At 42.3% G+C, this 23,171-nt stretch overlaps 1 protein-coding gene and 1 pseudogene across 5 annotated transcripts in view; one reads left to right on the forward strand and one right to left on the reverse strand.

Moving 5' to 3' along the window:
* Positions 1 to 23,171, reverse strand: part of IRAG1 (inositol 1,4,5-triphosphate receptor associated 1) — a gene marked incomplete at both ends in the record, with an annotated part of 117,422 nt that overhangs the window by 25,268 nt on the left and 68,983 nt on the right. For all 4 annotated transcript variants that reach the window (XM_079708493.1, XM_079708492.1, XM_079708491.1 and 1 more), the window contains 5 exons: positions 698 to 839; positions 2,842 to 2,973; positions 3,460 to 3,600; positions 6,010 to 6,040; positions 9,464 to 9,587. In XM_079708493.1, the coding sequence (XP_079564619.1) occupies positions 698 to 839; positions 2,842 to 2,973; positions 3,460 to 3,600; positions 6,010 to 6,040; positions 9,464 to 9,587 (570 nt within the window). The remainder of the gene's footprint in view (positions 1 to 697; positions 840 to 2,841; positions 2,974 to 3,459; positions 3,601 to 6,009; positions 6,041 to 9,463; positions 9,588 to 23,171) is intronic.
* On the forward strand, positions 21,821 to 22,375 carry LOC307055908 (ras-related protein Rap-1b-like; annotated as a pseudogene). Its single transcript has 2 exons — positions 21,821 to 21,880; positions 22,006 to 22,375. The product of its transcript is annotated as a ras-related protein Rap-1b-like (transcript).

The following is a 23,171-nucleotide window of genomic DNA, read 5'->3' on the forward strand; positions in this document are numbered from 1 at the left end:
CTTCCTCTGTGCTTCTATAGCAATCTGTATAGAACTTCTTTAAAAAAGAGTATTTCTTTAAAGCATTTGTCTTGCCCACGAGTCTAATAGTTATCTCAGCAGTACCTCCTTTGCCCAGGCTCTCACTCCACCCCTCTGCCCAGACTCCATCTCTCACCTGCACTACTGTAATAGTCGCTTTGTGGGTTTCCTTGTCTCTGGCTTTACCCCAGTAATGTAATTGCCACATCATTGCCGGAGGGAATCTTCTAAACTATATATGATCATGTCATTTCCCTGATTAAAATCTTTGGTTGGATCCCTAATGCTTTCCAGGATAAAGTGCAATTTCCTTAGCATGTGCTGCCCAAAGTGGGGACCCCAAAGCACAAAGGTTGTAAGGTTTGGGGTGTGCCACTCTCACAAAGGAGGTTTTGAATTCTTGCAGCCTATGGGCTTTGCATCAGTGATCAGCTTCTCTGGTTACTTTTATCAGGAGTTGCTTGGGGGCCATTCATGCTTTCTGGTTCCAGGCCCCCAAGCTCACAGGAACAGTGACTGTGAGGCCCCTGTGGGCAGCATTGGGCCAGGCAGCAAGCTTTGCTCACCCTAACACAGGCCCTGGGGCTGTCCCATAGGTATGATCCTAGGCTGGGTCCATCAGGGACCCAATATCACAGGGCCAAGGTCGGGGGTGGGCAGGAACCCAGTTCCTTACCAGAGGGGCCACAGCTGCGGCTTGAATTCTGATTTGCAAGTTTTTTAAACTCCATGAGCTCTGCATGGTCCTTCTCATACGTCCTCTTCAGGTTCTCCACATACTGCATCATCACTTCTGTTGCTTTTGACATGCGCTTTTCCTGCAGGGAAGAAGAGTGTGAACACACAGGGCATTTGGATGAAAAGCTCATCAGCACTGTTTGCTCTGAGCCACGCTCTGGGCTGGGGGACTCGAAAGGATACAAGGACCAATCAGACGTGACTCTGCCCTCTAAGAGTTTGCTGTCTGGGATGCGAGTTGAGACGGGGCTCAGGCACCTGCACTCAGGGATAACAAGGATGAGCACAGCCACAAAGCCTCAGGAGATGAGAGGGAGCAGAGTCATCTCTGCTTGCAGAGAATAGGTCAGGGGAGGCTTCTTGAGAGGGAGTGAAGTGCTGTAGGGCCTGGGCACATAGCTATGGGCAGGAGAGACAAAGAGCATTAGCCAGGGCACTCCGAGAACCAAGGTCCAGAGGCAGGACATCACAAGGCTTCTATCGAGGTGAGGATTTCCCCTCCAGACAGGATCCTTTGGAGAGAGAAAGGGAGTGCCATCAAGAATTATGCTGGGACAATAGGCATATACCAGAATTGTCTGGAAAGCCAGAAAAGCACAGGTCATCCTACTCATGTAGGAAACAGCAAATGGTTGAGTTTGTTCACAAGAAGAAAAGGTGAGTTAGGGCTGGGTTGTGAAGGACCTTGAATGCTAGACTAAGGAATTTGGACTTATTCTGAAGGAAGAGGGGAGCCATCGAATGTCTTAAAGTAAGGGAGTATCATAATCAGGTCGCCAGTGGAGACTGGACTGAAGGGTGTGAGACTGGTGGCAGCAAGAGAAACAAGAGGAGAGAGGATGAGTGCCTGAACCAGTCCAGTGGAACCGGAGAAGACAGTGAGGACAGAGACACGGAAGCCACTTGGAGAAGGGCGAAGGCTGGAGTGAGCCGTGCGTGGGCTGAGAAACACTTTCACGAGGGCTGTGCAAAATGAGGAGGAGTCTTCTCTACTGACACCCCATGGATCCTTCAGAGATCCTTGCCCGCGGACTGCCTGTCCACAGAGGGACACGCTCAGTGACTGTCCCCTGGACAAAGTCCCCACAGCCCTGAGCTGAGACCAGTCACTTCCCTAAAGCCCTCCCTTTGTTGCTGCTCCCAGCTGGAGTGGCTTCCTGGGTGCTGCTGCTGAGTTGGGTGCCCTTTCCCCAGAAGCACACGGGTGGGACAGCCCCGTGGCTTGTCCTTCCTTCATTCTATGAGAACTGCCCAGGGCTGGGCCCCAGGAACACCCCTGTCATGCAAACCACGCAGCAGGACACGGGTCCACAGTAACACCAACAGTGATAACGACATCCAGGTGCTTTACAAGTGTCACAGTGCCCTGTATGGCAGGTACTGTCAGCATCTGCATTTTATGGTTGGAGAAGCTGGAGCACAGAGGCCCGAGGCCACACAGTGAATCCTTGTGGAGCCAGGATGAGAACTCAGGCAGTCTGACCCCACAACACCATGCTGGATCAGGGTGGCACCCTGAGTGCCTCACGACTTCAAAGTGGCTGCAAGGGAGCCAGACTTGGGCCTGCACCCCAGCTTTGCCCCGTGCTACTGCTATTACCTTTCTGAGACTTCACGTTTTCATCAGGGGATAAGATTATTTACTTTACAGAGTTGCTGGGAGGATTAATGAAACAAAGCAGTTTTTCCTAAAGCACATTTTGCCAAATACTAGTTCCCTGGGAGTTGAATAGGTATTTTGTGGGAACAAGAAGGGGGAAGTGATTCTTTACTCAAATACATTTGAGAAATACGTCGGTAATGTTAAACAGACTTTTTCATTACAGGACTTCTCAAAGCCTTGCTTATGCCAACATGCATTAGAAATCTCCAAGAAAGGAAGGTAGTATGCAGCAGTTCTCAAGTGTTAGAACTTTTTCTGGGGAGCACCTCAAGAATTTAGTGGTCCATCAAAAATACACTGAGATGACCACAATTATGGACGTAGGATGTCTGGCACAGAGGAAGCCATCAATAAGCAGTATCTGTAGTTGCCACTGCTTACATCACTGCTCCAGTTACTGTGGACGGAGCAGAGCTCACCTGGCGGACGGCTCCCACCATCTCGGCTCGGCTGGAGAGGCGGGCAGCCAGACGGTGCAGGACAGCGATGTCCTCCAGCAGCTTCTGGTAGGTCTCCCGGTGCTCACAGTGGTGCCAGAGTGAAGCTGAGGACTGAGGAGGGAGAAGGAACAGCACATGGGGTCCTCACAGACCAAGACTTGACCAGGGCTGTCACAAGACGAGCCCTGGCCCCATCCTGGCCGAGAGGAGGGGCCTCGGCAGGGCCCAGGCGATGGCTACTTCTGGGATTGGAGAAGCCCAATGTGGACACTCTATAGCTGGCTGGCCTGAAGGAAGGGAATCACATCCGGGTCTCTGGTCTCCAGGGTGCTCCCTTTGCCATCCCAGGTCATCCAGCCCCCTCCTGAGAAGCTGCCAAGGGCTCAGAGGCCTTAACTACAGCCCTGAGGTAACCAAACCTTCGGGATCTCTGCCTCAGCTCCTCCCAGCTCTGAGGAAGACTGCCTGGCTCAGGGCCTTGGCCCCATTTCTCACCTCAGGAGACTCTACTTGGTGACTGAGAAAAGCAGGAGACCCGGCACAGCCCTTGGGGACAGTGTCTCCTGCAAGGATTCCCCAATCAGGCTCCACAATTACCGTAATGGAAGCTTTGAAGTGTTCCAGTTCCTTCTCTGTGTTCTCCTCTGTCAGGTTGCGTTCCCTTTCCGCCTGGTTAATTCTAGATTCTAGGGTGTAGCTGTCATTTCTAAAGGCCAAGGACAGTTGTACAAACACGTTCTGTTGGGAACAAGAGCGTTGGAGAGGTGCTAGGAGGAGTTACTGCAGGGAGCAAGGCTGCCGGTGGATTTTTTGCTCAAGGATTTTAAATCAGCTCCTGGAACCAGCCCCCAAAGCAGTCAAGAACAAGTGAAACTCTCCCTTAATGAAGCAAACTGCACAAAAGATGGTGAAATAGTAACCTGAGGTCCATGCTAGGTCCTTCCCAGGACCAGAAGACCAAACACATTTTACTGAAAAAGAATAGAGAATAACACTTTGCTTTTTCCTGAATGTCAAGAAAATAACATCCTGTATATGGGTTTAGATAAACTCAGGCCAACACAGCTGATTGTGTAAGCAGTTTGGATTCATGCTAGGATTTATGGCATGCGGGTTTTGGAGATTTCACATGCAACCACTGTATTTAAAGAAATCCCACTTGAGATGTAAGCCTGTTGACTCAAAGCAAACTTCAACCAGCATCTTATCTGAATATTCCAAACCCTACGCTGAAAGCAGCTTTCACAAGCTGCCAGGAGATTAAACAAAGCCAAGTATGATTCTGTTAGGAGAAGCTTTCTGGAACAAATATTCCATGCCAAAAATGCAGCCTGCATGAATGAACTTTGAAAGGTGGTGTTGATCAGACATGGAATTCCTGGTCTAATAGGAAACTACTGGGGAGGAGAAATAGACAGATGGACTCTACACAGGAAGGAAGCAATGGCCTTCATTTTCACAGCCTTCATTTACGTTGCCTGTGTCAAGTGGTAGAAGATTTACACCCTTAGGGTGAGTAGATTCTGCCTGAGCATCTGAAGTTTATGTAACATGGCCCACGGTGGGCAGACATCTCCAGACGGAGAACTGAAGACCCTGAACTGCTCGATGATGACGATGATGAGGGCCACATTGAAGGCTACTCCCTATTGAGTATCTGCTATACGCCAGCACTGGCAGGAGTTTTACACACCTTAGCTTGTTTAATCCCTCAACAATCCTCTGCCATAGGAACTGTTATGTCCACTTTATGGGGTAAAGAGACCGAGAGCAGAGAGGTCATTAACTTGTTCAAGGTGTCCCAAGGGAGTAGCAGAGCCAGAATTCAGCCTCAGACTATCTTATTCCAAAGCTTGCGCTCCTCTCACCATGCTGAGCACAGATTGTGTCAGCACACACCTGAGGACAGGAGCGCACCCTTAACCAAAGTGCCCACAGCCATCACCACCAGCGTCAGTGGATGGGGACTCTCTGTCTTGCGTAAGCCTCAGTCAAGTTTATCAATAATGCTCAATATTTAGTTCTCTATAACCGGGTTATCCCCTTAATGGCAGTGTGATATAAAGAGCCCTGAAGTCAGTCAGAACACTTGGCTCCAAATGCTGATTCTGCTAAGCACTGGGTCTGGGATCTCAGATAACTTATTTAATCCCTCAGTTTCCTCCTTTGTTCTGCTTCCTGCTCTACCTGTTTCTCAGAGCTGATGGGGGGGTGGTGGTCAGCTGAAAGGATGGATATGTGTGTGCCACAGACTGTAAGTTCTATGTCTGTGTGCCAGGTAATTTTTACTATCTGTGCCAGATATTTTACACAGTCCATCTCTCTTTGCTTATGTGGTCCTCTGGGTCTCAGTAAGTGTATGTTCGTTTTCTTGTTATCAAGGGTAAACCATGTTTAAGACTGTAAAATCTTCCATCCTCCCAACCTGGAGTGAAGTATTCTGGAATCATCCATGTTCTTGCTCCCTTCCTTCTGTCAATTCCAATGTAATTGTCATGGAAACAAACTACTGCTGGTGTCGGAGGTCCTCACTGTCTCACCTCCGATGCATTCTCTGTGACCATCTACCCCTTTGCCAGAATGAAATGCAAATTCCTCTCAGCTCACTCACCAGCCCCACTGGGACAGCTTCTCTACAGAGACAAGGAGGCCCCGAGGAGAATCATGGGAGAATCAGGGAAGGTGGGAGAGCTGACAGCATAGCCACCACCTTGGCTGAGCTGGCTTCCTTACGTCTGAAACCCTCAGAAGGAAAGCACCTTCTTCCTCCAGACCAAAGTCTGAAATGTGAAATCTGACCATCTTTTAACAATTTTGAAATAAATTTGATTCAGTTCTGCAGCCTCCCAGCTGCTTTGTGTATCTAAGTCATGTTTTTAAAGAAAACAAACAACCGTTGAAGAAATGTGGAACTTCCAGCTACCTTCTCATCCCTGACGAAATTTGTCAAAATCTTCCATTAACTGGAGTGGTGGTCGGGGGCTTGGTGGCTCAGTAGGGCTGATCACGATGCCCATATTCCCCCCATGGCCACTCATTCTCACGTTTGTATAAAAATGTCAGGAGCAGAGGCTGGAGAAGGAAATGTTTTGAATGAACCCACTCAAGCTCAAGTACTCAATTTCATAAAACACTGGAGTTACTTACCTCAACTTCCTTTTCAGTGAGTGGAGGGGCACTGTGAAAAAGAAAAGACATGCAAATGAACTTTATCCAACCTTTGAAATAAACCAAAAGGCACCTTTGAAGAGCAATCAGACCAGGTGTTTCCAGGAATTAGAGTAAGCAGGGCTGGAGAGATGGAAAAGATGCAGGGTACCCTTTGTGTGAGTTCTGTAACCCGTGAGATATTCGCCAAGATAGTGACTCCTGCAGAGGAAGTATGGTGGAAACTATTAGATCCTGGGGTCAGTGCTCCACCAGTGCCTCTACTAAGTGTGACTTTGGATGAGTTATTTAATCTAAGTTTGCTCATCTGTAAATTGGGAATAATATCTACCTTGCAGGAGTCTTATAAGGAATATATATATGTATGTATAAATGTGTTTATATATGCGTCTATATTCACCTATATATGACGTCCACACATGTATGTATGTGTATATATATGTACATATGTGTATATTCATATGACATCCACACTCAGCGGGCACTCAGGAGATGTTTATTATTATGACTAACTCACAGGCATGCTGTGAAGACTTAATAAAAGACTATACAAGCTATATACTTCATAAGTTGTATACGTCTGAACAGCCATTATAATTTTTCTGGGGCTGCCCACGTCTGCAAAGCCTGACCCTCCTCTTGCCTTCGAGGGGTGTGACAAGGATGCATGTGAGCCAGAGAATAGACGGTAGGAAAGAGTGGCCAGAGCTCTTCTCCACAGCAAGAGCCTCTTCTGATGGCTGGAATCAGAGACTGGACAAGAGAGTCCCAGCTGGTGCAGAGGGTGCGGTTCCCACAGCAAGCATCCTTCACTCTGCACCCTTGCTCGGCTGCTGCTCTGGCTGGTGACTAAAACTAGCCGTGCTCTGAAACCCGGACGACGTAAATAATGCACGGGCCCTTTCCTGTGCTGGGGTGGGAGAACGGGGAGGAGTCCTACTGGCGTCACAGGACTTGGCAACACAGCACGCCATCGATAAGGTTCTCAGGAAACACAGCTTCCTCCCTTTGACGGGTGTGGAGGGACCCCGAGAGCAAAGGTAGGGGTCAGCAATCTCTGCAAGGGGTTGGTTCTCACCCCTGACAAGGGACTATGAGAACCTTCCTGTCAGGATGAGGCAACAAGACCCCATGGCCATCAAGTCAGCAGAGTACAGAGCACGAGATAAACAAGTGCAAAGCTGTTTGAGGCTTGCAGTTCTGGCCACAGGCCCACCCGTCAGGCCCTTTCCTCTGGGGGCCGGCCAACACAATCTCAGCTGTCATATAGGACACGCACATCTTGCTTAAATGGGTTATCAAACTCACTGAGCTTGAGTTTGATTCCTGGCTTTGTTTGGATATTATGTGAAAATTATGTTTTCATCAATTATTAACCAAACTTACTTTTCTACCTTGATTACTCACGTTCTGCTTTTTTGCTATAGAACACATTTTTGAAAAATGTACAAGGCCCTGAGGACCCAGGGAGGTGTGGTTTAGGTAAAGAAACCACATGACAAGGTCAGCTCCTGAAGCAGAGAGCTATGCCTCATGAACTGGCAGAGGCAGGGAGGGGCAGAACCATTACCCTCCAAAAAGGTGGAGGCCTAGCAGGTGACGTACAAGGAGACCACTCTGGATGTGCCTCAGAATTCAAACTGCCTTAATAGGCCTTAGAATAAAATCAAAGGCCTTTGTGAACTGGCCCCTACTGGACTCTTCCCACTCTTCAGCCACATTCGCCATTCTGCTCTTCAAACACACTTACGTCGTTGTGGCCCCAGGGCCTTTGCATTTACTGTTCTTTCCTTTTTTTCATGCTCTTACATTTGCAATTCAGCAGTTTTTAGTGTATTCATAGAATTGTACAACCGTCATTACAGTCAATCTTAGAACTTTTTAATCCTCCCAAAAAGGAACCCTATACCAATTAGTGGTCACTCCCCCAATCCCCAGCCCTATACAATGACTAATCTACTTTGTCTCTGTGGATTTCTCTATTCTGGGTATTTCATATAAATGGAATCATACAACACATGACTGATTTCTTTCACTTAGCATAATGTTTTTGAAGTTCATCCATCTGGTAGCATATATAAGCATTTCATTTTTATGGCTGAATAGTATTCCATTCTATGGATATATCATATTTTATTTATTTATTAGCTGATGGACATTTGGTTTGTCTCCAGTTTTAGCTATTATGAAAAATGCTTGTTATTGAACATTCATATACAAGTTTTTGTGTGGACATATATTTTCATTTCTCTTTGTTATATACCTAGGAGTGGAATTGCTGGGCCATACAATAACTGTATGTTTAACTTTTTGATGAACTGTTATTCCAAAGTGGCTGCACCATTTTACTGAGAATTTCAATTCCTCCACATCCTCACCAACATTTGTTATTGCCCATCTTTTTTATTAAAACCATTCTAGGGATATAAAACTATATCTCATTTTAATCATTTATGATAAATGATAAATCATTCATTTAATGAATTTATCATTTATTATTCATGATAAACCATTTGAATTTGCATTTCCCTAATTACTACTGATGCTGAGCATCCTTTCATGTGTTCATTGACCCCCATATATATTCTTTGAGGAAATGTCTATTTAAATCTTTTGCCCACTTAAAAAAATTAGTTGTCAATACTACTCAGCCATAAAAAAGAATTGAAATTTTGCCATTTGCAGCAACATGGATGGACGTGGAGGGTATTATGCTAAGTGAAATAAGTCAGACAGAGAAAGAAAAATACTGTATGATACCACTTATGTGGAATCTAAAAAAATACAACAAACTAGTGAATATAACAAAAGAAGAAGCCGACTCACAGATATAGAGAAGAAACTAGTGGTTACCAGTTGGGGGGAGGTAGGGAGGGGCAAGATAGGAGTAGGGGATTAAGAGGTACAAACTATTATGTATAAAATAACCTATAAGGATATATGGTACAACACAGGGAATATAGCCAATATTTTATGATAACTATAAATGGGGTATAATCTTTAAAAATTGTGAATCACTCTGTTATATACCTGTAACATATAATACTGTACATCAACTACACTTCAATTAAAAAATTTAAAAATTAGTTGTTTTTTTATTGAGTTATAAGAGTTCTTCGAAGATATATTATAGAAACAAGTCCCTTATCATATACATGCTTTGCAAATATTTCCTCCCATTCTGGGGGTTGTCTTTTCACCTTCTTGATGGCATTGTTCACCTATGAACCCCACCTGTTCCTCTTTGAGTTCGAACCACCTCTCCTGGCCCTTTATTATTCTTTTTGTTTTGGGTGCATTAGTCCTGTCTGAACTATTGGACTTTGACCCTTCTGGGGTCAAAAATCAAGTCTGGTGCTCCTGTGTCCTATCTACAATTGAATACAGGGGCCACCCAACGTGGGGTCTTGTGCAACCCATGCCCCAGTTTTACCTTCCAGGGAGAGACTTGTGGACCCGCAGTTTGCGAAGCAGCACATCAGAAATATTGGGCATGACATCCAGGCCACTCTTTGACTCTTCTTCCTCAATAGCTGGGGAGAGTTCAGAAGGGGGCCCTGAAGAAAAAAGTGTTTAATTTATAAAATGTAATACTCTTGGCAATTTGCTTCGGGGGCAAGGAATAGCTTTAACATTTATTGGAACCTGGTTATATGCCAGGGGCTTTATAATTGTTATTTTATCCTCACAATGACCCAACGAGCTAGACCTTAATCATCCCATTTTTTAGGTGGGTAAACTAAGACTCAGCAAGATTAATAACTTGCTTAAGGTCACAGAACTGGTAAATGGCATAGGCTTCAAATAATTCTATCTGCTCTAAGTTCTATGTTCTTCCCATTGTTCTCCATAGTACCAAGCAGGCTCTTGTGTCTGGGGTCTGAGGTTGGTTTGTTGGCTCTTTGGCTATAAAGTTTGGAAAAGTCCCCTCTCTTTGGCAGGCTTCTCAAGAGGCCTGCTGCCCAACTATTCTTCCTCAGATGAATTCGGCAGTTCTATCATCTGTGTCTTACTTAGAAGTCAGCATCTGGTTCCATATCCCCATAGATAGGAGTAGAAACAGGGTTTTTCCAGAGTAAAGCTAAGGTCATTAGATCTTTTACAGATCTCAGAAATAGATGCCTCCTCTTCAAGAGAACCAATAAATAGCCTTTTTTCTTTAATCTCCTAAACCTGTCCTGGGTTTGTGCTCTGAAGGCAGAAAGAACAAACCAAGTATTCTCTTCCCCACAAATTTTTCTCCTGCTTGAAGACAGCTCTTATACCTCTCCAAAGCTTCCCTTCTCCAGGTTGTAGCCCAATTTTCCCAACTGTTCACTGTGGCCTCTAGATACCATCCCCTGACTGCACACATTCTGGCTGTTGCTGTCCCAGAAGCCCAGATGTGCTCTAACAAGCTCTTAGCTCAGGAGCACAGTGGCAAATGGTCTTGGCATTGACATTAGTTATTCATTTAGCACACACTTGCTGTGCCCTACACTATGGGCTCACAGCACATTTAGGATTAAAAGCCTTGAATCTCTTTTACTTGAACCAAATCAGGTATCTTTGTCCCATACAATGGTTATTTTCCATTTGCACGCAGGACTTTTAGTTTCCATGTTTTGCCGTCTTTCATGGGTTTGACCCAACAGATTTCCAGAACTGCAGTCCAGGCCAGAGATCAGGACTATGGGCAAGGTTGTGGTAGCCATATAAATAGAGCTAAGATTGGGAGTCATGTGAATTAGAAGCCTCACCAAGGGAGACCATGCAGAGAAAAGAGGAGGTATAGTTTGGCTCCAGGTAAACAGTGTTTAAATACTTTGAGCTTCCCGATAACTGAACAGTGTTCATGAGTTTCCTGGTACTCAAGGAATCCAGAAAAGTCCGGAGGACCATCTGTCAGAGCCAGGGCAGTCAGCGATTCTTCTTTGGATATGAGATTCGACTCATATCAGGTAGCTAGTTCTCTTAGTTACCTGTCACCTCTTGGGTTCTGTCCTGGCACTTACTGCTGTCTGACGTTTCCATGTGACAGATGGCAAACCTTGTGGTGCCTCTGGTCACACTCTACCTTTATGTATTCCCCACTGCACCCAGCAGAGAGATAATGAAGCAGTGGGCTCCTGAGAAATCTATGATTGACAGGACTGTATGAGGTCTAATAATCACAGGGAAGTCATACGAGGGGCTTTTGCCTAGAAAAGTCACCTAGGTAGAACCCCACTCCCCAAAAAGGGATGGGTTTCTAGCCCTGCTAAAATGGCTGTCTTAAGAGTGATCCCAGGATTTCTCTGGTGGTGCAGTGGTTAAGAATCCGCCTGCCAATGCAGGCGACATTGGTTCAATCCCTGGTCCGGGAAGATCCCACATGCCACAGAGCAACTAAGCCCATGTGCCACAACTACTGAGCCTGCTCTCTAGAGCCAGTGAGCCACAACTACTGAGCCCTCATGCCACAACTACTGAAGCCCATGCACCTACAGCCCATGCTCTGCAACAAGAGAAGCCACTGCAATGAGAAGCCCGCGCACCGCAACGAAGAGTAGCCCCTGCTTGCCGCAACTAGAGAAAGCCCGCGCGCAGCAATGAAGGCCCAACACAGCCAAAAATAAATAAGTAAATAAAAAGTATAAATAAATAAATAAATAGATAAATAAATAAATAGAGTGATCCCAGAACCTGCCACCCTCCTGATCTCAACCAAATTAACAACAATAACAACAACAAAAAATTTAAAGTCAACTAAAAATAGATCAGCAACTCTCAAGTACAGGAAAAGGCAATAATCTTTAAAAATAATGGCCAGAGAAAAACAGAACTTACTAGAAATAAATGTAGGGCTCCCACCCTTGATAACCCTTTCTTCCTCCCTCACAGAATCAGTACTGAGAGGAAGATGTGAGAAGAAAAGTTGTGACAAACTTTTGTAGTCACTTTTGTGACTACAGAGCCAGAAGAGAAGTGGACCGAGGGATGGGCAGGCAAGCTGCAGAGGTGATTCAGAAAGTTTCTCTAGAGTAGAAGGATATCCATCCCATCATAAGAACACTCCAACAAGACAAAAACTGCCTGTGCTGCTATTTGTTTTTCGTACTGAGGAGGGGAGAGGAAAAGCAGAATGACAGCATAGTATTCTACCAGAGCTGATGATCTCAAACAACACAGAGGGACTTACCAGAAAGGAAAGTAAGAGAAAATAAATAAAACAATCCCTTCTGATAGAGTGAGTGACAGGAGACACATAGAAAGCCCCAACTGAAGCTGTCACAACCCCTACCCCCATCCTGCACTTCTGAGAAATAGCAGAGTGGCCAAACTCTTTGGATTTTGTCTATCTTTTCCTTCCTTTATCTGGCAGGGGAGTGAGAGTGGCTGCTGGGAATAGTTGGGTTAAGTGTGGAAAATAAACACCTGGGCAGATTGTCCCTATAATTCTACCCTGAACTGGTGAAATAATCCATGCCCACTACTGCCCACCCAAGGGAATAAGATATGCCCCCACTTCAATGGAATAAATTCAAGTGTTAGACTATTAACAAAGTTACAGAAAAAGAGCAGAAACCAGCCCACAGCCACCACTACCCACAGCGCCAGCTGAACTTCCTCTTTTCCCCACCACCCAAGCAGTGACAAAGCACACACAAAATACCCAGTCCTCAACTAAGAGCTGCCAGGAGGACAGAGTTCTCAGAAAAGGTAGGAAAAAATCAGTGAAAATTGACCTACACAATATATCTAGGTCAAGAGAACATCCAGGTAGAAATGTCCATATCAAAAAAAAAAAAAATTAAATGAAAACAAATGGCATGGCAACTACACAAAAATAGTATCATCAAAAGAGGAAGGAAAGAGGAGAGGAAGGTATAAAGGAAAGAAGAAAAGAAACATGCTGGAGACAGATGTCAGAATAGAAACATAGATGCAAGAAACGCATAAAATGCATTTCTGTGCAAAATGTATACCACAAATGTTTTGACTCAAGGAGAAATTAGAACCTGAAAAAATGAAAATAGGAATCAGAGGTGAGATGACAGGATCGCACAAAATGGAAGAAGATTACAATTTAAGGAAATAAACTGAAGACCAAAATAACAAAATGAAGCAAAAAATTCTAAAAATATAGAACTAACCAATATGTTGGAAATATGAAGGAATAAAACAGATAGAGCCTCAAGCTGAATTAGTGGGGGAGATTGAGATGAGCACAAGGAAGTAAAGAAAGATTAAAGTATTGAGAGGTAGAGTAATGGACCTACAGTGGAGACACTGATGAGAAATTTACAGATTATGGTGGCTCTGAAGTAGTGAAAAAACAAAAGGAACAAAGAACACATTCAAAGACATAAGAGAAGAAAAAATTTCCTCCACTGAGAGAAAAGCTGAACTTGCAGACTGAAAAAGCACACCAAGAAAAAAAAATTATATATATATACATATATATAAAACCTTACTCTTTTCTATGCATGTATATATATCTTATATAGATCCATAGCTATATATGAACATAAAAATGCTTCTCCAACTACCCTCATAGAAAGAGTAAGTAACCTACAGGGAAAGGTAAGGGTTGAGAGGTGCTGGAAATAAGCTGGTCTCAGACTTCTCTACAACACTGAATACAGCATAGCATCTACAAGGCTCTGGGGAAAACAGTGATCCAGAATTTATAACCATCTAAGCTGTCCTTCAAGAATAAGAACAACATTTTCAAACATGCTAGAATTCAAGGAACCTCTAAGCCCTTCTAGGAAAACTATTAGATGATGAAATCCAGCTAAACAAGACATAAATCAAAATCAAAAGCTTGGGAATTGTGAGCCACAGTAAAGGGACTGGTGGTGAACATTAAATTCATTTACATATAAGCTTAAAGCTAAACAACTATGGAAATTATGGTTACAGAATGGAATGTAAATGTTACAACCTTGAGAGTATAAAAAGAATAACTTATCATTTGTATAGGTGGAGATGGAAAGGTTAGGAAGAAATATGAAAGTGGGAAGAAATACTGCCGTTCTCATCTTTCCCTGCAATAATCCAAACTTGAAATATGTAATATAAAAACAAACCTCAATGACTCCAAACCCTTAATGCATTTCATAATATCTATTTTAAAACCTTTTAAAACTAACCTTTTGTTTTTTTTGGAGGAAGCAATTACCAAAATTCAGCAAGCCCTACAGTTTCACTTCACTTTAATTCAAGTTCAATTAAATTTTCATACTTTTTATTAAAAAAAGTATATGGAGCAATCTATAATTTCCCTCACTCCTTCTGTATTTGTGGGAAAGGGGATGTTTGATGTAAGCGATTTTTACTTTCTTCTTTGTGTTTTTCACTATTAGTTGAATTTTTTGATAATCGATGAGCTATTTTTAATAAAAACAGTAAAATTATTTTTAAAATATCTGCCTATACCACCTCATTCCAATGAAAGCTTTTGTTTCTGGCAATCTCCAGGACTTGGAAAAGTAACTTTGGGGGCTTCTGGTTAAATATGTGCTAAGGTCCAGGATGATCCCCCAAAAGGTCAAAGATATTTGACCTGGGGATCAACTCTCTTCTGATCTGTTTTCTCAGGGAGGCCTTCTCCTTGCCTGAGACCTGAGGGCCCTGAGCCCAGACTGGGGTGTCTGGAAGGACTGCCTAAGCCCACACCTCTCCCAACGTCCAGGTCCAGATATCCAGCCACCTCCTAGACGTTACCCGCTGGATCAGGATAACAAAAACCACTTCAACAGCCACCATTGATCAAACATAAGCTTGCATTAGATGCACTTTCTCATTTACTCCTTAGAATAGCCTTGCAGAGCAAATATTGCTAAGCTCATTTTCTGGGGACGCTGCGAACTAGGAAACTGAAGCTCAGCAAGGTTAAGTAGATTCCCCAGGATCCCACCTAGATACTGGTAGTGCCAGGATGCAAAGCCAGTTCTGTCAGACTGCGACATCCAGGCTTCTTCCCACAGGCATTCAGATGTCCAAACCCAAATGCGTTGTCTTTCTCCTTAAGGGAGCTCCTTCTCCTGTGCTCCCACCCTGATTAATAGCACCATCACCCCCTTGGCCGTGCAGACGCACACCTGTTGGTCTTTCTGGTCTCTCCCTCCACCCCATCCCCTCATCAAGTCCTGCCAAGCTGATCTCCAAATGGCTCTCAAACCTATCCTCCCCACGTTCCCTCCTGTCCATCTCAGTCTACAGTCCCATCACCTCTCACCAGGCTGCTTCCATACCCTCTTACCTAGTCTCCCCACCTCTAGCCTCAGCTTTCATAAACTGTCCAGAAGAATTATTCTCAGACTCAGCTTTGATCCTCATGCTTCCTTACCTACAGGCTTCTCTGGCTTTGCAAGGGGTGCTAAAGGAAGTTCAAACTCATTAATTAGACCTCAAAGACTTTACCTTCTCTGATTCCCACCTCCACTCCACCCTTGCTGCCCATCTCTTTGGGACACATGGCTCACACTTGGTTCACCTGGGATTCCTTATGTTCCTGGAGCATACCAAGTGCTAGAAGATGCCTGAGTGCCTTTGCTCCTGCTATTCCCTCTGCCTGGGATGCCCTTCTCTTCCTCAGCTCCAAGCTGCTCCTCCAAGGATCCTGCCCTGACTCATTCACCCCTACTGAGCTGGCTGCTTCTTCCTCTGTGTTCCTAGGTACTTTATGGTCTTAAAGTCTTAACACAATGTATTGTAATGACATTGTCTACCCTTGTATTTCCTCTCCTACAAGGTGAGGGTGAGCTCATTAATTTATTCAATATTTATTTAGTGCTTACTACGCTCCAGGCAATGAGCATGGAGCTAGGCATATAATGCTGAGCAAAACAGATGTGTCACTGTCCTCTGGGAGCTTGTTACCTGGCAGGACAGATTAATTAGAGAAATACCCAAATGTTACTTTTCATGCTATGATAGATTTTATAAGGGAGAAGCATCTGGAGCATGCTGGAAAAGTCTTCCCTAGGAAGGTGACATTTGAGCAGATATCTAGAGACTGAATGGGAGTTCATTAGGCAAAGAGGAAGAGAGGAGGAACATTGCAGGTAGAGGGAACAGCATGTGCCAAGCCTAAGAAGGAGGAGGAACGAGTTGCTGAAGGAAGGCCAAGACGTTGAGAGGGAGGAGGAGAGTGGTCCTAGAAGATGCTGGGGAGGTGAGCAGGGTTAATCGCACAGGGCCTCTTAAGCTCTACTAAGGATTATAGTGCTCATTTTGAGATCAGAATGAAGCCTCTGAAGAGGCTGAACCAGATTTGCATTTCAGAGATTCCTCTCGCTGCCTGTGGATGGTGGATTGAACTGGATGAGGAGGTCAGGAGTGCAAGCAAAGGGATGGGATAGGAGGTTGTTGAGGGAGCCAAGGGACTGGTAATGACGGCAGGGCCTGAGCCTCCTTCACCTCTGCACCCCCAACATGCAGCCCAGGAACTGGTCCACAGTCAGCCTCATGTCTTTGGCTTGAAATGACCTGCAGATGATCAAGACCCAAACATCCTTCAAAGGGTCCTTGTGAAGAGAACTGGTTGGCTTGTTGGAAAGACCAGATGCAACAGGGAAGAGAGGCTCCAAGTCCTCAGAAACCAAAGGAAGCCAAAGTTCTTAAGACTCCAGAATGTTCTAGATTTCCCCCATCTCCCAAAGGAACAGCCAACAATCATCAGGAGATTTGAGTTTTTCCCAATGAGCTCATAGGCACTGTTGTATTTAGAACCTGTTAAGGGGGCCAGACTCTCCAGCTCCCAGGGGGGGTTTACAATACCTTTGGTCCCAGGTACAGGCGGGGATGAGGCTCTTTGATGGAGCTTTCAGAATGTAGGAAAAGGAAGTCACAACTCTGCTGATCAAGCACATGTGGTTGCCCGCCACATCTCCAGACTGCCCTATATACTGTGGAGCACGGAGTACAATGTCCCACTTAGCTGGCAAGAAAGAATTCTACAAACTTGATGACAGGAATTAAAATGTATGACAGGTTCCTGCTGGAATAAAGACCAGTATCACATAAAAACATTACATCAGCTCAGTGAAGTAGGTACTATTCTTACCCCCATTTTATTTTATTTATTTATTTTTTTGCGGTACGCGGGCCTCTCACTGTTGTGGCCTCTCCCGTTGCGGAGCACAGGCTCCAGACGCGCAGGCTCAGCGGCCATGGCTCACGGGCCCAGCCGCTCAATGGCATGTGGGATCTTCCCGGACCGGGGCACGAACCCGCGTCCCCTGCATCGGCAGGCGGACTCTCAACCACTGCGCCACCAGGGAAGCCCCTTACCCCCATTTTATAGATGAGCAAACAAGGCATCTAGAGCATAAGAAACCTGCCTGAGGCTATGCAGGTGGTAAGTGGGGAAGCTTGAGCTTTTAACCACTCAGATTCTAGAAATGAGAGAAAAGTGGGAGGGAGGGTACCTTTACTGAACACCTTCCATGGTTAATTTTTTACAATTTAGTGTTTATAGGAATCAAACTCATTTACCTGGTAATTTTATTTCTAAGATCTATCTTGTTCCCTGTTGGTATTACATAGTGAGGTGTTGTTGTAGTAGTGGATGTCTACATTGTTATAATTTTTTGTAAGTTAACTTGGCAGTATGCATATATATTTAAATATAAATACCTTTTGATCAAGCAATTCTACTTCTAAGATACTATCCCATGGAAAAACTCATGCATTTCTATAAAGTTACATCATGGAGAATGTTCATTATAACATTGTTTATAGTAGAGAAAGAATACAAACAACCTAAATAGTAATCAATAAGACAAAGGTCAAACAATTTATATAGTTCCTCATACCACAGAATGCTACAAAGCAGTATTAAATTTTATTAAAAAACTAAAAGCTCCATATGCACTAAATGAGAAACTTTCTAATATTGTTACGTAAAAAAGACAATGTGACAGAGACAACTGGTCGTCCACCAAAATCTGCCCTCCTCTGCTTCCATGTGAAAGGAGTTTAATATGGACATATGGCCAGCAGCCCAGCTAGTGACAACATTCCCCAGTATCTCTTGCTGCTAGGCATTGCCATGCCACATCATCACCAATGAACTGGGAGCTAAAAAGAGATATGCAACTCCCAGTTTACTTAAAAAAAAAAAAAAAAAAAAAGCCTGCTCTGAACTTCCATTGTTTCCCCTTCCTACAAACTGGAACACAGATTTACCCATGATCCAGCTTCAACCATGTAGACAAGTGTAATACCTCAGGGGATGGCAAAATGACAACAGAGAAGAAACCAGGATCTCCGAATGATCACATGGAGCAGAGCCACCTGTAACCCGACAGCTCACCTTAGATTTGTTACTTGAGCATGAAACAATCTTCTCTCTCCTATAGGTTAGCATACTTTGGGGCCTCATGTCAAAGCAACTTAGATTTTATCTTAATTAAAGCAGGAAGGTTGCAGAATACTTTAAAAGAGTTACTTACATAGAAAATTTGGTAGTAAATATAAAAGAAAGTACACCATGGCCACATGCATTTTATTGCAGGACCATAAGGGTTTATTTCTATATATGGAAAATTATTAGTTAATATATTAAATGATATAATTTATATGATTCTTTCAATAGATATGCAAAACAAATCGACAAAATTCAACATGGATCTTAAAACTCAGAAGAGAAGAATATATTTCCTTAAAATAATGAAAAATAAAAATATAAAATAATACATGAAATAATATATTCTTATATTTTATATACTTTATCTTTCTACATATTATATGTTCTCCTATTTAGTGATAATATAAATATGAAATAATAATAAAAAGTTAAAATAGTGCATCTATTTAATAATTAGGTACAACATGGTCCTTGAAAGAAAAACACACAAAAAATTCAATTAAAAACAGAAAAAAGGCAAGATTTCTCCTTATCACCATTGTCATATTAGAGAATGTTGCCAAAATAATAAAATATATACAGATATACAAGAGAAAGACACATACACATGCACAAGCACACAACTAAGACAAACAGTGAATTTGATCAAATAAAATAACAGATTGTGAATGTGAAAAAATGAGGTATTTTGCAAAGTGGTCAAGAGCTTTTGGATTTAGACACATCTGGGTTCCAATCCTGGCTTTAGCAGTTAATTACCATGTGAACTTAATCTCCCTGAATCAATTTCCTCATCTGCAAAATGGGTATAATAAGACCCATCCCTCAGGGTTGCTGTAAGCATTAAGCGAAATATTGTCAAATGCTTAGCATGGGTCCTGGTACATAGTAATAACCCTAGTTATAATAATCATGCTAGTTAACCACAATTATAACCACTCTACCATTTGTTAACAGTAATATTTATTATACAAGAAACATGTATAATACCAAGCAGCATTCATCTATGACACTAATTATCAGTTAGGAAAATCTAATGAAAAAAGTCTTCTTCATAAATAAGCAAAAATATAAATCATGTAGAATTTGTCTCAATAAGAGATATGGAAGACCTTTACAAAGATCCTTAAATCTAGTACAGGAAAAAGAAAGGAATACTTAAATTAATAGAGGGACAAACCACGTGCCTGAATGAAAACTAAATGTTTGCAAACTAAATAACTGAAAAATCTATGAACTGTAAAACAAACAAAACTAGGACAGTTCTGAATCCAGTGTGTAGCCTTAAAGCAATCACAATTAAAATGTTGTATAAGATGACATAAATTTCACTTAGAGAATAGGTAGGTGAGAGGCAAAACTGGAAAAGACCCAGAATCCATAAATCTTAGGTTAGAGTTAAGAGCTTTCTGAAGTGTCCTAGTCCAATAGGGAACAGAGGCCCACAGAGGCTGAGGAACATAACACCAGACACCGTTAAGTGGTATCTGGCCATGAACTCCAATCTCCTGAATTCTTGTCCAGTTGCTCTATTAATTTGCACTGAATCTTTGTATCTAGAATATAATGAATACTCTGAAAAAGAAGAGCAATGGGGGAGAAGTAACCCACTGTACACTGGAACATATTATAAGGCAGCAGTAATTAAAATGGTACAATACTGATCAGAATAAAACAGAATCAAGGGCCCAGAACCAGTCTTTGCTATACATTAAAAAAAGATGCAGTGTATGATTATCTAAGCCACAATGTAATAAGAAATATAAACACTATTAAAATATTATTGAGGTAACAGAATCTTAAGTCTTCAAATACCTATATCTCAAAACAAATTTCAGAGGTATTAGCAAAATAAATATAAATAAATCAAACTGTAGATAAATTACCAGAAAATAGATTTGCTATCCCAATTAAGGAGAAGTAATATTTTTATAATGATTTAAATAATAGAAGACTTTCAAAGGAAAAGATAGGCTAAAATTACTGTATAAAAACTTTATGATCTCTCTAAAATAATACAAATTTTGTTCAAAGGCAAAAAAAATGAAAAATGAAAAAGTATTGACAAAAAATACAGCCAAAGAACGGTTACTATCTATAACATCTACATGTATGACCAACAAAAAACCCAAGACCCAAATCAACACATGAGTAAAGAAATGAATAGTTAATTCACCCATTAAGAAAAAAATATTTTAAAATTTTAAGTTTAAGCAAATTAATTGAAGTAATAATGGAATGGTATTTCGCACTACTACTACTACTACTAGTAGTAATTGTTATTTTGGATCATCTTGTTCTCATTACATTCTGGCCAATAAGGAGCAAGAGCAAAGCAAAGCAAAGCAAAGTCTAGAGCAGGTAGTGTTTAGTGAGAAGACCCCCTCACTCAGTCTACAGGGAGCATCACCCATTGGAGGTAATATGGTAAATGCAAATATTCCTACAAATATTCCTACACTTTGACCCCGTGACTCTCAAGCCTGAGAATGTATCCCAAGAGAGTAACTTAAAGGAAGAAAGAAAAAAAACCTACAAGTACAAAGTTGTTTACAGTAGTGTTGTTAATCATAGTTAAAAGAACTGTAAACATCTGAAATACCCGACAATAGATACATCAATACAAAAGGAAACTACGCACCCATTAAATGATAACTATGAGGACAAGTCAAACTATAATGGAATTAGTCGCGAAATAAGTATTTTAAAAGTAGAAACAGGGGACTTCCCTGGTGGCACAGTGGATAAGAATCCGCCTGCCAATGGAAGGGACACAAGTTCGATCCTTGGACTGGGAAGACCCCACACGTCGCAGAGCAACTAAGCCTGTGTGCCACAACTACTGAGCCTGCGAGACACAACTACTGAAGCCCGCGCGCCACAACTACTGAAGCCCGCGCGCCCAGAGCCTGTGCTCCACAGCCACCGCAGTGAGAAGCCCGTGCACCACAACAAAGAGTAGCCCCCGCTCGCCACAACTAGAAAAAGCCCACTCACAGCAAACAAAAACCCAACGTAGCCAAAAATAAATAAAATTAAACCTTAAAAAAAAAAGGTAGAAACAGGGAGTTACATCTATACCACCAAATCAATTGTGAAAAAATTATAAATAAGGGTAAATACTGGAGAGAATAAAAACGGTTGCTTTTTCAGAATTTATGGGGTTGCGGGTGAAATTTTAAGATAAATCTTTTCCTAGGGTTTTAAATCTGCTTTAATAAACAAGTTCGAAATTCAAAGTAGAGAAGTATATCATATTTTTCCAAAGATTTCATCTAAAGATGATTAATTTTTTAAAATTAGTACTTTAAAAAATTGTTGGAGAGTCAGGCGTGTAAGCCAGCCGGAGCGGCAGTGCCGGTAGCAGCGACCCGGAGGGAGCGCGAGGCGACGCTGGCTGCGGGGACTCGATGACAGTGTGAGAAGTACTAGATTTTACAAGTTTGCACCATGCGTGAGTATAAGCTAGTTGTTCTTGGCTCAGGAGGAGCTGGAAAATCTGCTCTGACTGTACAATTTGTTCAAGGAATTTTTGTTGAAAAATATGATCCTATGATAGAAGATTCTTATAGAAAGCAAGTTGAAGTAATGCACAGCAGTGTATGCTTGACATCTTGGATACTGCAGGAACGGAACAATTTACAGCAATGAGGGATTTGTACGTGAAAAACGGACAAGGCTTTGCGTTAGTTTATTCCATCACAGCACAGTCCATATTTAACGATTTACAAGATCTGAGAGAACAGATTCTTAGAGTTAAAGACACTGATGATGCTCCAATGATTCTGGTTGGTAAATAAGTATGACTTGGAAGATGAAAGAGTTGTAGGAAAGGAACAAGGTCAAAATTTAGCAAGACAATGGAACAACTGTGCATTCTTAGAATCCTCTGTAATATCAAAAATAAATGTTAATGAGATCTTTCATGACCTAGTGTGGCAAATTAACAGAAAAACTCCAGTGCCTGGGAAGGCCCGCAAAAAGTTGTCATGTTACCTGCTTTAATATACTAAATGCATTGTAGCTCTGAGCCAGGTCTGAAGAACTGTTGCCCAATTCAACAGTGCCAGCATTCCAACTTTGTTAAACCTACCAACATCTTAAACGGACTTTCTGTGGTGGTACCCTTTAAGGAGCAAATGAAAGCTACTACATCAGTTTGCACATTCTAATCACTTTCCAGTATCACAAGAGAGATTTTTACTTATATAATAGCCCTAGAGTATGCAGCTGGTAAAACCAGAGGCTACAATCCAGTATTACTGTTAAGAGACATTTTTCATCCACCAATGTTGTACATGTATGAAAATGGTGTACTGTATACTTTAACACGCCCCATACTTTGTATTGGAGAGTACAATAATGTAAATCCTAAAAGCACCACTATTTTAGCATAATAGAAGAAAGTCCAAAGAGCTCCTATATAGACTACTCCAGATAACTTCACTTCTTTGATACTTGTAACTTATTGTAATTTAAAAAAAATAAATTCAAGGTCATTATCATTGTATTGTACAAATAAGTGCTTTAACACAGCTATATAGTTTCTTAATTTTTAAAAACCTGTGGAGACAGTGATCTTGTCTTTAAGATATGATAGTCCTTTCAGTATAATGTCTTAAAGACGTTGCCTTTAATATCTGTTGGGAAGGAAATATCCAGACTTTTCAAATCTTTTATTATGTTTCCTGTTTTGTTTACATAGGGAACAATGTTTATAGTTGTGTGTTCAGTGGGGGTCTACAACAAGAAGTGTATATTTTCAAACAATCTTTTAATGATTTAACAATTTTTGTAAATC

Source organism: Hyperoodon ampullatus (assembly GCF_949752795.1).
Source record: "Hyperoodon ampullatus genome assembly, chromosome: 7".
NCBI lineage: Eukaryota > Metazoa > Chordata > Mammalia > Artiodactyla > Ziphiidae > Hyperoodon > Hyperoodon ampullatus.